At 37.1% G+C, this 16,091-nt stretch overlaps 1 protein-coding gene across 1 annotated transcript; it reads right to left on the bottom strand.

Annotated features, from left to right (window-relative positions):
• Window positions 1-3,506: 3,506 nt before the first annotated feature.
• Window positions 3,507-10,379, bottom strand: LOC139723461 (neurotrypsin-like). Its single transcript, XM_071634707.1, has 4 exons — window positions 10,250-10,379; window positions 9,588-9,896; window positions 7,712-8,020; window positions 3,507-3,838 (listed from the first exon to the last, which is right to left on the bottom strand). Exons 1-4 carry the CDS (start codon window positions 10,377-10,379, stop codon window positions 3,507-3,509), a joined length of 1,080 nt encoding a protein of 359 aa, XP_071490808.1.
• Window positions 10,380-16,091: the final 5,712 nt, after the last annotated feature.

The raw sequence follows: 16,091 nt of genomic DNA, 5'->3' as shown, positions 1-16,091 counted from the left end.
TGTCAACCAGTGCCTCTCACCCACTGATGAGCTTCATGTGGATGTTCTCAATATCAGTGTTAGTAGCATCCGCACTCCTTATCGACGCAGTGGCCCCCCAGACCATCCTCGCACTATTGAGATCGACGACCCTCCTGGGCGCCCCCCAGATGCATCCAGAGGACCCTGTGCCTTCACCAGTGCCTCCACTCCTGGAGATACATCTCACGTTCCACGGCGTGAGAAGAGTACTGCTCCTCGTGTTCAGCTCTGCACATTTGTGATGTCTCCAACTTCAGACACTGCTCCTACTCCTCGACCAGGTCACTCCACGGGCTTGCATTTAGGACCCCCTCCTGGCCGTCCTCCAGACATTGACTGTATTGAAGCTCCCTGATAACTGATAACCCCCATTTTTGACCTCAGCTACCGGATGTTTCTGGACTCTGACTTGTGAATTGAATTGTGTGCCACATGCCTGCTTCATTTTTATAAGTTTGTTAAGCTAATATATTTGTGTATACATGTAATAGGATAAATGGATTGTTGTTGATTAAATAATGCAGGATTTTTAAGGTTATCGGTTATTTTTTATCATTATGTAAAATGTACTTGTGAAATTAGTGCTTAGAAGTGAGACAACAATAAGTGTGATGTATAAGTTTATGATTTGTTATGTTTTATTTGTAAGGTAATATTGTAAACTTTAATTGATAATTATGTTAGTTATATTGGAATTTCTTCCTATAATGGGTGAAGTTTGTGTGAATTGTGTATACATGTGTAGTTCTGCAACTTTTGATAATTTGGTACTTTGAGATTTAAAACTCAGGTTCATTTTTTGTTCGTTTGTTTTTGTGATTGTATGCAATCTATGCACAGCATGCATTTTTTTTTTTGAGCATACTATATTACAAAGTTGCTAATAATTTTGTTCTGGTTTAAAGTGTTTTGTATTGATTCTGGTTCATATAATGCACCGAGACAGTGCATGTATATTGTTATTGGATGCAAATACATGTTGTACAGCATGTAGTATACATCATGTCAGCAGCCAGTTGACTTGCACATAGCAAGTTGTGCAAATCTGAATAACATGATTACCGTTTTATGTATGTAGCATAAGCATGATGATTTTGACAGCAACTCCAGTAAGTCAGCGTTTTTATGTTTGTGTTTTTGCCTTTCAGTTTGCCCAGTGTGTATGATTCTTTGAGTCATTTCCTATGTCTTATGTCAAATACATATTGCACACATGTAGGAGAGGTGAGATATTTACATACGTATGTATGATGCTCGTTTGATTTTTGTTGTTGTTGCATATGCAAGGGTAGAATATCAGTAACAGGTTTATTGATAAAGAGAAGATAAATGTACGTATGATGATAATTTGTAATTATATGAAGTTTACATGATATGTATGGTAACACATTGTACATTGCCTATACTGTACAATGTAGTTTGGATGGACCTTATGTAGCTCATTCTTCCCCTTTTTGATATGTAAGAATCATGTGTCAGGTCATATTGTATGGAGTGACGTCAATGTCGGAGTCCGTTTTTGATACACTTGAAGGACAAAATATGTTTTGGAAGTTTGAGTATGTTTTCAAAAGTATAATACACCGTACAGGTATATTTGATCTCTGTATTTTTTTGATACAAATGTATGTATTGTAATTTGTTTTCATATACAGTACATCTTTTACTGGATGTATCGTTGTCAGTTGTTTTGTTTGGTATATGCCAAAGGGTCGTAGTAATAACTCACATGATAAGTTAATGATGACATTAAGGTTTTGATATTGCTACATCAGATGGGTGGCTATTCTCAGCGGCTTTCATTCACATGCGTGTCTTACTCATACCGATTTGAATACATGTACATGTATCAGGCATTATTATGAACACACCACATTGTTGTTTTCAATGCCATGTTGGTTTCATATGATTTATCTAGGGATTTTTGTCTCTGCGCCTTTAGGGCCTGTGTTGATGTCTATTTGGTTCTAATGTAACAACATTGTGTGTAACAACATTGTGTGTGGTGTGTATGTGCTTTAAGACTGTAGAGGAAAGACAACTATAGTGTAGTGTTTATGTACACTCGTTCCAAATCCCAGTATATGTATATGTAGAAGAAAAGTGATTACAGCTGTATGTGCTGTGTTTAACAGTGTTGTAACAAAAGAGTGAATGAGAGTGGGGAGACCATGGTACTTACGTAGGCCTACAGTAGTAGTGTTTCATATTTTGATAAAAGGTAGAAAGTGAGGTAGCTACATGTGTTTGTATTATATTTGATAGTTGACATTGTGACATATTTTCTGTTTCATTTACACCGTAAAGTAGTTTGTTTTATTAAGTGTTGTTTTATGATTGGTAGAAGACGTACAGGGTATGTATGAGGTTATACATGTACAATGTATAGCATAGGTTATTGGCATTTTTGTATGAGCATGATTCTGATTGTTGATCCAGTGAGTAAGTACTGTATATGTATAGCAGCGCTTATCATAGTGTAATGTTGGTGTTTCATATTAGTTGGTTGTCAGTCAGTCCTTACAAGTCTCTAGAGACTGTGTCTATATGGGGATAATGTTTGTACATGTATTAATGTTATCAAATCATTGAGTGTTCGTAATGTGGTCTAGCTATCCACATCAGTAGAAGTTTGATTGGTTTAATTCCACACACAATCTTGGCATATTGAATGTGCATGATTATTCCATAGCCAAGGGTTTTCCATTGTGTTATGTAGAAGAAGACAGAAAGAAGAAAGTGATCGCGCCAGTGTGTTATACTGCCCTCTTACGGGCAGTGTTTGAGATGTATGTTATATTGTTGTTGTACAACCTTCGCCCTTTTCGGCCGGCAGTTTGTGTTGCGTGAGCATAATAAAGTTTGCTTAAACCGTAACTATTGTGACTGGTTATCCATCCCCGAACAATGTTCTTTTAATGGCGATAGGCAATAATCAACTACCAGGAGCAAACTAAACCTTGCATGCGCTACCTCACTGAATACTCAACAAGGGATATTCTTGAAGTTATGATTAAAAATCTCGTATTTCTAATTACTCTTTGCTGTTTAAGCTGTTTTACTTACCACTATAAATAAATATATTCAAGAAAGAAGCTTACTCGTTCTGCAATCAATCTTAAAGCGACATAACTGAATTTAGCAACTCTCTACAATATTTGATTTTTACTTTGTACCACTAATAATGTAGAAAATCATGGATGACCCCAATGATATTGGTATGCCCCTTTGTTTTTTACTATCTTTCTTTTTTTTTACCGGAGTGTTCATAAAAATAGTGAAATAATAGGTCAGGCTTCAAAGAAGGTAATTTGTTCCTCGTTACCGCCTGACTTGAAAAGCATGTGATATAATGTAACTCTTGCATATTAAGGAAATCGGTGAATTCAGCATGGTGTCCTCCCTACTCCCCACCCCCCTTTTGTTTTGTGTTGTTGTTTTACGAAACATTTTGTTAGTTCAAACAAGGACTTACACTGCATTGATTACTTTCCTTTTCGCTTACCTTCCAGGGAACATCTAACTCCAGCGTCTTCGTAATGGAGACAGTTGTGGTCTCCGATGCCGGGATGTTCACAGTCGATGATGGTTGATTCACTTCCGGAGCATTCGACGTCATCGAGTAAGATGCTGCCTTCACCCTCTCCGAAATGAGCTTCCGACTTCGCTTCTATGGCACCCTCAAATCCGAGACTTTGACAGACCACATTGGCGTTGTCAATATCCCAGTCGTCATCGCATACGGTACCCCATTCTCCATCGTATAGGATCTCTACCCTTCCCTCGCGGATAGATTCACCACCAACGAGGCGGACTTCTGCATAGGTGGAGAAAACATACGCACACACACACACACACACACACACACGCACGCACACATACGAAAAATTTAAAGTATGCCCACTCAACTTTTCAAGATTTCAAGATTCGAGATTTTAAGTCAGGCATCGGTACACCTGAGATTGAAGACAGATTTGACGTCAATGGCATATCATTATCAAAGTGTACAACAATGCCTTTCCATAGGGGACACTTAAATATAGAGTTGCTCTTTCTCAGTGGGGGCATCTGCTAATTATATACCTCATATTCTTATCACTTATTAGTCAAAAGTAGGAAATGTGACATGATGGAGTTCCGCCTTTCATTGTTTCATCAGGGTTTTACATTTCTATCACTTGACCATAGGCCAAATGATAGAAAGCCAAAACTCTCTGATAGAAAGTCAAAACCCTCTGATACGTAACCCCTCCGCGACTTTTGTACACAATATACACATAGACTTATGCAGTGTCCGCAGCCTACACAAATTGCCTTTTGGTTTTCCAAGGACGTTACTACTGTATACAGTATGTTAACGGTTACTTTACGCGCATCGTTTCTACTTGAACTAGATTTAGTTGAATTCTAGAGGTTCAGCTAGTTAAACCTAATCTCATACGATAAGGTTAAAAGAAACAAATATACACTGATATGTATTCGGATGATGGTGGAAATAATATCTCCCTGGGTGCTTTTAACACAGGGTCTTCTGTCATACCTCGGCCAAGGCCTCGGGGTGATAGAAGGGTAGGTATGAGAGTGGAGTGATGATTTCCATCTCATGAGCAGTCAATATTTTGTTATATTTTACTGTCAATTATGTTCTTATCCAAAAGCCGCGCCCCTAGACTCGATGGATTAAGCTTATTTCGGGGTTCGTTTATCAGAAATGAAATAAGTGGCGTTTATTATTCGGAAATAAACATGTTTTTTAAACTACGTGTTGCTAAATCCGAAAAGAGAAATAGAGTACTTTAATCCCAACATTTCTGGTGTTATTCCAAGGTTCGTTGTTCCCAGGATGTGCTAATCAGAAAAAGAAATACAGTTCTTTACACCAAACTAAGTTTCATATGAAATGAAGTTTGATTATTCGAAAATGAGAAGATGGTGTGTCTACCGAACCTTCGGAATTATTCGGAACCTTACCTCGTTTTCTGATTATCGAACCTCCGGAAATCGAAACAATTTCTTTTTCTTTTTCTTTCGCAGAATGAACTGTAACCATCCTGACTTGCTGTACCTGTGCCATTTGAAATATTCCGTAGCCCCTCTATTCCATAATATAATAATTACTTCATTGACGTGCGACTATACAAATGATGCACAGGATAGAGTGCGTCTATAGTGGAGGCGTAGCGCACTCGAGGGTATTTACAATTGTTAACATGCACGAGGCGAAGCCGAGTGCATGTTGCACTATACATTGTAAATACCCGAGAGTGAGCTGCATCTCCACTAACGCCACGAAATAATCCTGTGCATCATTTGTTTTATAAAATGGGTCGAAAATTCGAAAACTAACAACATTTTTCAGCGTTTTTCACGTACCTTTGTGGGTCAAGACGTCCGAAGATGTTCGTCCCAAACATTTACGCACGTCGCACTCGGAAATCCCGCACATATAAGTATGATGGGGGGTTGGGTTTCCGGACACTTAAGTTCCCGCATGAAAACGTACTTATTTTACATAGAATCTGCACCCTTTACCTTGAAGACTTGATAGGCCTATAAACTCCTCATATAGGCCTACTAGACAACATACTCTGAAAACGGCGTGAGAATTAACCTGCTAAATCGTTGGATTTGCCCTTCAAAGTGACTCCATGTACGCGTCCGGTCCCACAACGCTTGGTCTACTGTACTGTACGTATACGTACGCCACTGGTTATGCACAAGGGAAGAAAGGCCGGCCGGCCGGCAGCGCTACAACCCGAACTAGAAGTTGTTTACAGGATTGACAGCGCGTATGCATGCAATTCAAAGGAGCCGCCGCGCGTACAGACGATCGGCAATAGGATTTAACACGCAGTGCAATGGGACTAAAATAACCAAAGCACACGTGACTCATTTCAGCGCTTCCTATTGGCTACATTCTTGAACCTATTTTATAATTGATGATATCACTAAACAGGACCTGTATGGCGAGGATCAGCTTTGCTCTCGGTTTAAACTTGTTTTATCTACTAGGTGTTTCAAAAAACATTTCCCACTTTTGATTCTTAATAATTCATAAACTATATAACAGATAACACAGTCATTGATATGAGTGATAGCTGAATACTGTACAATTTGGTTGAAAGTGGTTTAGATATGAAAGCATAAATCAGTTTCATGAAATCCATGATTAATTTCACAATTAGATTCCAGATTTTGCTCTATTTTCAACCCTCTGTACAAAATTTCACTTTGCACAGGGGTCAATGGGTGTGTATGGGAGTGTGTGGTTAACACCCTGACAATGGTCCTGAACAATGGCCAGGGTTTGAATACTTCATTATTCATTCATGAGAAATTCCACTGTCACAACTAGTCTTTATTCAGGCTCTGGCAGTATCTGTGTAAAGTCAAACACCTGCCGATACTGTCTTTGAGTCGCGACAGTGCTCTCCCTCCTTCTGAAAAACGAAATTATAATGAATACCTTCTGTTCTATCGTGAACATGGTGACAGGAAGCAAAGAAAATCAATTAGAGTATAAACTCTTGTGTATATGGAGCCTTAAACAAATTTACTGTGAAACAAATCGCCCCAATGATAAATGCTGCTGAACTCTTTACCAAAAATGATCTCTTTTTATCGAAAAAGCGAAAATTTGTCAGACTATTTAATTAGTATACATAGACAGTTGTATAAAAATGAGGAACTTTAGATCATTTATGCTTAATCATATCCCAAATTTAGTGATATGTGAAGCAAAGTTTGAAAATGATTGCCAGCTGGAATGAAATGTGGTGTTTGCAAGCACATGGAAACATGTGCTTACTCTTTCCATGTGCATGCATTTTACCCTTTACCGAGCATGAATTCAGACTAGCAGTGCCCAGGGCAATCAACATGAATTATTGATTAAGCATTCATATGCCAGGGAGCGCGAGACTGACGTCCAGTCAACAGGTGGTTCAGGCATGTCCATTGTTCAGGGCCATTGTCAGCACACACTCACATACTCACACATCATTGGTTTCTGTGTAAAGTTCATTTTTGTACAGAGGGTTAAAGTTTGACCAAAATCTGAAACCTTACTTCAAAATCAATCTTAGATTTAATGAAACTGATTTATGCTTTCACATTCAAATTACCTTCAACAAAATTGTACACTATTCAGCTATTACTCATATCAATGACAGTTTTATCGAATGAACAGTTTCAGAATTATTAATGATCAAAAGTGGAACACGTTTTTAGAAACACCTAGTATTATATCACTTTTTATATCACTTCACTAAAAAAAAAAAAAAAAACCACACACTTGGTCTTTCCTAGCGAATATTTGAAAAATCACCGCAGCCATATTCTCGCAAATTTTAAAACCAATGCTTAACACAATGATCGACGTGCACAGCTCAAAGAACACTTTCGAGGTCACAAGTTTGATGGAAAATAATTTCACTGAAGAAGTCATGACTAGTTGTCTCTACTTTGCAATTCCAGTTTTCACTAGGGCCCTGTTGCATAACAATATGAGATCACACTTATATAATTATATGCTCACTGATTGGCTGGTATCAGACTTATGATTGATATTCTGACATATGTTTAATCTCATCTTTAATGAAACAAGGTCCAGATTTTTGTGTGTGTGTGTTTTAAGTCAGTGAGATATTATTATAAGTATTGACTGAAATCGAAACATATTTCTTATTACCGTTTGGAGTGCATCTAACTCCTGCGTCCTCGAAATGCAAACAGTTGTGGTCCTCGATGCCGGGATGTTCGCAGTCAATAATGGATGATTCATTTCCGGAGCAATCGACGTTATCGAGGAAGATGCTGCCTTCACCCTCTCCGAAGTAAGCATCTGACAGAGCTTCTAGGGCACCCTCAAATCCAAGATTTCGGCAGACCACATTGGCGTCGTTCATATCCCAGTCGTCATCGCATACGGTTCCCCATTCTCCTTCGTACTGGATCTCTACCCTTCCCTCACGGACAGATTCACCACCAACGAGGCGGACTTGTTCATTGGCATAGATTAAAAACATAGATTATTTTTTAAATGTTCACTCAACTCTTCAATTCATTTCATCTTATCTTTGCAAATGGAATCAATGTATTAAATATGACCTACACTTCCAAAGATTCCTTTCATCCCTACTTAAAATGAGAAAATTCTTTTTATTTTTAGCTCTTTGCCTCTAACCCATATTTGTTACGCTGTCAAGGGTCGAGTAATTTGGAAAGAACAACTTTGAAATATGAAACATTTTCTATAAATATATATTTATTTTCATAAACAAAAAATTCTGCCCCTACACCCAACAGGTTTATCAGTGACTTTTGGAACACTCTGTAACCTTATTTCCAAGATAGATGGTTTACCATTCTTTCTATGCCAATGAGCCAAATGTGCAACAATTTCAGACGCATAAATTGGTCAGGAAATCAGTATGACACACAGAAGGTTAAATTCTTATGGACGGTGAGATAAAACAAAATCAAATATTACGCCCTAACCTTTCCGGCCCTATAAAGATTTGCCCAGAAATTATGTAAATGTAGGTTTGCTCGCACCATAAGCAAACAAACAACACAAGTGTGGTATCTTTGCTTGTGCGAATGTGAGGGAATATCAAAAGAAAAAAAAACTCGTTTGTTGCCATCTTTTCCAATGATATCTTGGGTGAAGTAGAATTCGAACTCTTCCATTTTCTTTCGTTTAAATGGAAGAATAACGTCATAATCAAAGGCTGAATTCAACATGGAATCATTTTTTTCTTTATTCCTCTGTGTTCAATTGACTCAAGCTATCATTTCAAACAAAGGATATGCAGACGGTAGTAGCCTACATCTGGGTAAATCCTCAATGTTTTTCAATTACTGTTGCCTTTCTCTCATAAACACTTGATCTTTCTTATGGAATAAAAGAGTATCTCACAGTAACAATATCAACCTAATTTTTTTAACAACAAAAACAAACAATGAATATTAACTTCTAAAGTATTTGAACAGTTTTGTTCTACATTTAAGGCTTACAGAAAGTAATTCTAGCTGGAAAGTCGTGACTTCTTTTATGTTCATTTCATTTCCTTTGTGTCTGAATGACACGCATTAACAAACCTCTCTAGAAAAGAGACACGTTGATTCATCATTAATCATAGCTAAATAGAGTTTACGCATGACAGATAAAGTAAAACATCGTGACAGAACACAGAAATATACAAAGAAAAATCAAACTACTATACAGCAGGGTCTACAGTATAAAACTAAGAATAATGTTTAGGGCCTCATTATTACCCAAAGAAACAAATCCACATTTATAATCAACTATCGATTTACTTAAGTATAAAAAACACAACAGCAAACAATTTCACAAGACAAAACACCAACAGAAAGGGATAACAAAAGTGAAAGATAATGAGAAAGAGCAATAGAAAAGCAATATAGACTTGATAATACGAGGTTCATATTTTTATCGACTTGTTTTTTCATACTCCCATTTCACAAGAGGTCATGTAATTTTAGTAAAATATAGTCTATGGACTGACTGAAATTGAATTAAAAAAAAATCTGTCCTCCATTACCCTTTGGAAAGCATCGAACTCCTGCGTCCTCGAAATGAAAACAGTTGTGGATCCCGATGCCGTTATGTTCGCACTCAATGATCGTTGATTCACTTCCGGAGCACTCGACGTTATCGAGTACGATGCTGCCCTCACCCTCTCCGAAGTGAGCTTCTGACAGAGCTTCTAGGGCGCCCCCAAATCCAAGGCTTTGACACACCACAGTGGCATCTTCAATACCCCAGAAGTCATCGCACACGGTTCCCCATTCTCCGTCGTCCAGGACCTCTACTCTTCCCTCGAGCTCAGATTCACCATTCACGAGGCGGACTTGTTCATTGGCAGAGAAGAAACACGCAGGGAAAAGTGTAAGCACTCAAACTCAACCCTCTATTTTCTTGTTGTTTTTATTTCATCTTTGCAAATGTAATCAATTTATCGAATATGGCATCTTACGGACTTTCAGAGAAAATCCGTAGAATCTTCAGCAAGCATCATATTCCTGTTTCTTTCAAGCCTACCAACACATTGAGACAGTCCATCCTAAGGATAAGACTCCAAAGGACCAACAAAACGACGTAGTCTATGCTATCCAATGCAAGGATGACGAGTGTGAAGAGCTGTACATAGGAGAGACAAAGCAGACCTTAGCCAAACGCATGTACCAGCACAGACCAGCTAACTCGTCTGGATGTGGAGACTCTGCTGTATACTCCCATCTGAACAGCAGTAACCACACCAGCTAAGTAAGTCCAGTTGACCAGATTTACTGACATAGTTCATGAGATACTCTACCTGGATGACTGAGAACATTCACTGACATAATATGGCATTTAGTTGTCTTCATTCTCTTCACATGGTTTCTTCTAAGCGAGAAAATTCTTCTACCCTATCGTCTGAAATTCACGCTAGTTACGCTGTCAGGGCCAATAAATTTTTAAAACATACATTAGATGATCTGAAACTTTTCCTTAAACTCCAAATATCTATCCCTAGACCCGACTGTTGTACTATGCAGGATCCATTGGGAGAGGGTCAGGTTTGGGACTTGGGGGCCCTGCCTTGTGCCCCATTCTGAATGTCCATATAAGTAATCCACTATAGCACAGGTTTCCAATATGGATGCGAGATATATATATATATATGTATATGTATATTATATATATATATATATATATATATATTTTTTTTTTTATTTTTTTATTTTTTTTATTTTTTTTTTAAAGAGGAGACGCTATCATCGAATAATATTATTTCAAAGAACCACTGCACCTCGGGGCCTTATGAATCATTTGAACTACATACATCTGGGTATGGACCAGGAACTCTAAAACTTTCGAATATGCCTGCGCTCACTTTGATAGGTCCTGCATGCTTCTTAAAAAGCTGGCATCTTATAATAGTGGCAAGCCATAATGATATTGTCTAGAATTCATGATTTCCAGAAAGAAAAAATTCTCATTGTGGACATGACTGAGAGAGGGAAGCCACCGACTCGAGTATACTGGGAAGGGGACATGGCTATACTCAGATTATTGTTTTCCTTTGGGAAGGAGGGAGTGAAGCAAGAATCCACATCCAAAGGGATATCGAGGGGATGGGAGATTTAGGATGAGAAACCCCCTGTGTTAATGGGAGCATTGATACTTTTCTTGAATTGATATTGAACGATCTGGTGCACACCTTGAATGATATATTTGAATTGTTTTTCGAAAAAAAAAGAAAGTATGACGGTAAGTTGGATATATTCAAATGGTCTACTATATGAGTCGGAAAAAATCGAGCACGAACATATACATTGCAGTTCAGTATTCTTATTTCATTTACTGATCAAGTTATCTAAAATCTAATAGGGCCAATAGGCCTAGTGGATGACCAGCCATTGGGCATGGGGAGGGTGTTAGAGCTTGTGAATTTTTGGAGTTGAAATGAAAGGATCAGGGTCCCATTTCATAAGAGATGTTAGGATGACAACTCTTGCTGGAACGTCGACTTCCCACAGCAAACAGCCAATCAGGAAGCTGGATTTTTGTCGTTACCATGACAATTGTCATTCCAGCAAAGAGTTGTCATCAAATCAACTCTTTATGAAATGGGGCCCAGGTGCACAGTTTTGAAGAAGTATTTAGTATTAATTTCAATCAAAAAGAAAAATTCGTTCATTATATATTCGTTAATGTCCACTTGATTGTCTCAATTCCTCAAAAAAAGGCCTAAGAGTGACACACAAGCATCCCCCTCCAAAATGAAGGATAGTGTACATTTTTTGACATACTTTTTTTATAAGATATTGCGGAAATGTCCAATCAAAAAGTAAGAAAAAAAAATCAGTAATTGTGATGGTATCTGTCACATAATCTCTCGTTTCTCGTTTGCGTTACTTTTCACTGTGTCTAGTCTACGGAAATATCAACCTCCCACACGAAGGAGCGTTTGCATTTTTAGAAAGGATATTCAACGATCTGGTAAGCACTTTTGATCGAGTATTGGCATTTTTTGAATGATAAAGTAAGAGAAATGCACATTCAAAGAAAATATTGTTCGCTAACTCGTAGTATATGTCAACTTCTTGCTTGGACGGGGTATACCCCTCACACAAGCAGGAGCTTTTGCTTGTTTACACTGCAAAAATTCCGGTGTTAAATAGTGAACACCGAGCTGGTGTTAAATTTTCGGTGCTCATTTATGGTGTTAAATTAACACCTCCGGGTGTCATTTCCAAATTTTAAACTGCTTTTTGAAGAGTTTCTTAGTAACTGCACTTCTTGTTGATTTTTAATTTAAACAAGACGATCAAGAATTTTACATTAAAATACTAGATTTTTGAAAAAATGTGAAAATAAATTTACACCAAAGTAACACCAGCTGGTGTGGTCTCTTATTGAAGCTGGGCGGGTGTTAAACCATTGATATTAACACCAACAAATATCAAATCAACACCATGTGGTGTCATTTTTTAATTAACACCAGTACAGTGTCAAAATAACACCAGGTACAGTGTCAAATTAACACCACGAAGTGTCAGGCGAACACTTTTCAACACCATCACAGTGCATTTTTAACACCTGTGGGTGTGGTCCTTTATTGAAGTTTGATCGGTGTTAGATTTAACATCCGTGGTGTTAAATCTAACACCGATGTTTTTACAGTGTAGAATGGGAATTCTAGACTTTGATGCATTTTTTTTTTAGTGGAATATTTGTAGAAATTTAAATAAAAGAGTATTGGAACAATAAATATTGACCAACAATCTGAATAGGTAAATCGTGTTATCTTTCACCTCAAAACCCTGTTTTAAAAGAGCTTTCCACCACTTAACGTCGCGAAAGCGTCCTGAGAACAAGTTCTTCGCCTTGGGCAATAAAAGCACGGGAGAAAGCGAGGGGCACCGAAAACTTTCTCTGGGCATAGGTTCCCACTAAAGGGGTATGTTCACTGACGCGACTAGCCCACCTAGTTCTAGATGTCGCATGTCCAAAACGTGTCTATATTCATTGATCTCAACCGTACTTTAGATCAGTGGTTAAAATCCATGTACGTGATCAATCCATGCGCGTGTCAATCATTCTCTTTGTGCAATATTGTTACCCATGCGTGTTTAGTGTATGAAAGATTGATGTTATCGCTTAGCAGTTCCGTTCTAATTAAAGGGTTGTCGGGTGAGTTATTTCGCGGTAATGTCAAGGTAATGTCTGGGTAATAATGTCTGGTCAATTACCCTAGCAGGCTATTATACGATGGAATTTGGCAAAATTTCCGCGACAACATAAGAGCATAATTGCATAATTTTGCGGGGACCGTTTTTAACAGGCATGGTTAAAAGAGAAAAATGTTATCCGGACGTTGTAGCGGTATCTCTAGTTTAAAAGTAAAGGCTCTGTTAAAAGGGGGCTTAAGTTCTTAAATGTGAGTGAGTCTATGCATAGTCTATGAAGGTGGCTAGCGGTCAACTGGAGAAGATAGAAATAATAAACGGTGGAGTGGCGATCGACATGAAATGCAAAGTGATTGTCATGTGTACATCATACGATAATAACGAGAAATGTAATCAGCAAGTGTAAACCACATCAGTTAAATTCTGTTCTATTCAATTCAATTTGACAGAACATAACATACGAATTTGCAACTAATGCGGATCTTGTATAGTACACAGTGGTTGAGTTAATGAGGAAAATTAGAGATTTTGACGAATGAAAGTCGTGCATGCACAGTTTCAAACCAAAGTCGTTACATTCCCCGTATTTCAAACTTTCTAATACGAAAGTAAATTTCAAAGTAATCAAAACAGGGCACACATTACAAGACAAACAAGACAGAAAAAGGAAAAAACACAAACACAAAAGCACAGCGACACAATAAAAGAAAAAGATGCATATCCAAGCTGCTATTGAGAAAACAAAACAAAGATGATAAGAAAGAGTGGTGATTGCAAAGATGTGCTTGATGAAATGTGGTATGCTTTTCACTATGTGGGGATCCTGGTATTTGAATTTGTTACGGATTGAAAAAAAAAAGGGGGTTCAAGGGGCAGTCCAGAAGTTTCACAATTTAGGATCTGTCTATAAATAATATACACATGAATGTATTTTAACTAATAAAACGGTCCTTATGAAGTAAATGAAAGTCATTACACTAATTACCAGGATACTTCTTGACTCTTTATGTGCCACGGCGTGAACCTCCTGTGTGCCACATTATGCTGAGACCGCAAAGAGACATGCTTTGGGAAACATTCTGTCTTTCAAATCTAGGTAACTTTTCTAAAGACTTTTGCTACGCAGGACATATAAAGGGCAAAGTTGTATGCCAACTTTTGCTTTGATGTAAACTTTATGACAAATCTATGATCATATTTCTTCCAAATGCTCATTATTAGCTGCACAATTGTACAGGAATAAGGTTGCAATCAAAACAATGACAAAAACTTTGAACCTACCTGCAAATCTAATAGCTAATACGTTTTGGTATTCAATCATCACACAATGCAATCTACATGTGACAGGACAGTCGGGTACAAAATGTTCAGACCCTGAAAAATTTTTAAGTGCAAGTTTTTTGTTGTTATTGATTCGTGTTCTAATAGGGTATTGAATTAAATTCAGCTTGGTTGCTACCTTGGCAACCTTGGGCAATCTCTTTCTTTCTTTCTTTTTTGCCTAATCAGCATTATCATATAAGTAGCATATTTGCAATATGTAATAAATTACAAATCTTAAGCAGGAAGCCAAAACATGGAAAATATAACTTTCAATTTTTTTCCCATGATGAAGAATACATCCAGTAAGTGTCTTAATGCAAATTAACATAATGAACTAATTTGGATATGTACACTGTCTAGTAGATACCATATACTATGTATATGACATGTAAATTTTTTTTTATGTAGTTGGAGAATTTTTGTTGGATCATGGTGTAGATGGTATTGAGGTGTATTAAGCTTGGTTGCCATCTTGGAAGCCTTGTGCAATTATGTTGCTAATTCTAATCTAGGAACCCTGAAAATATGGATAAAACAACTTTTCAAGGTTTTTTTTACGACGAGGAATCTACTTTATAACAAAAGTTTTCTTTTTGAAATGATTTGAGTGTCTTAAACATGCAAATTAGCATAATAAGCATATTTATCTACACGGATGGTACCCATAGTGTGTATATTGCAAGTTATCTTAATTCGATTCGATTCAATTTATTCATTTCATAAAAATCCCATTCAAAATACTTGCAGAGATGTGTGAGTCAAAGGAAGAAATCACGCAAAAGCCTGGGGCTTGAAAATGGAGACTTCTTTTACAATTTAGTTTACAATCACAGTTTTGATGGAAAACATATGTCAAATTTTGCCTAAAATAGAACTAAATTCAGAGGACTACAGGATTAACAAAACATTAGTTATAGACAACACGAGACAAAACAACGACTGAATTGAAACAATACAATAAATACAAAACAAAAGCATACATGCAGGATAATTGTCAGAGTTCTGTATGATAATCTTTTTTTTCATTTATCTTTGATATGTAATAAGCGAATTAATACAAATTAAGAATGAGCTGCTTATAATGAGTCAGAAAAAAATCAGTGTGCAAATTGTTTTCAGTCGCATGCTTAACAAATTTCACAATTTAGCCCCTTTTGTACTTTATTGCGTTAGACTGACTGATTTTCAGGCGATAAAATTGTAAAATGTAAGAGTGCATTAAAGGAATGTTTCATGACATGAGAAGAAAAATCGTTAGATATATTAGGCAAGGCTAAGCTCGGGGACTACGCAAGCATATTTATACATAAAAATACCAAAGTTTACATGAAATTTTGTCACGAAAATTTCATTTGAAAAGTTGTTTAGTAAATATATTTTTTTATTGATTTGTGTGCTAGGTGGGTATTGAAGTAAATCTAGCGTGGTTACCAACTTAGCAACATTAGAAAATAATCTTTAGTATTTTTATAAGCATATTCAACTAATCATCATACTATGTAATATGTTGCGTAATTTTAATCGATGAAGCCTGAAAACATGGATAA

Source organism: Diadema antillarum, unplaced genomic scaffold, assembly GCF_040938485.1.
Source record: "Diadema antillarum isolate AM-2024a unplaced genomic scaffold, OU_Dant_1.0 scf00000192, whole genome shotgun sequence".
Taxonomy (NCBI): domain Eukaryota; kingdom Metazoa; phylum Echinodermata; class Echinoidea; order Diadematoida; family Diadematidae; genus Diadema; species Diadema antillarum.
The sequence above is the reverse complement of the archived record's forward strand: the minus strand, read 5'-3'. Positions and strand labels throughout refer to the sequence as shown.

Bases quoted from the DNA above. Each gene is read 5' to 3' on its own strand.
- LOC139723461 (XM_071634707.1), bottom strand. From the start codon at position 10,379: ATGTTCTCAGTCATCCAGGTAGAGTATCTCATGAACTATGTCAGTAAA. The intron at 8,021-9,587 runs GTAATGGAGGAC...CCAATGAACAAG, and splicing joins AGTTCGATGCTTTCCAAAGG to TCCGCCTCGTTGGTGGTGAA. The intron at 3,839-7,711 runs GTAATAAGAAAT...CCACCTATGCAG, and splicing joins AGTTAGATGCACTCCAAACG to AAGTCCGCCTCGTTGGTGGT.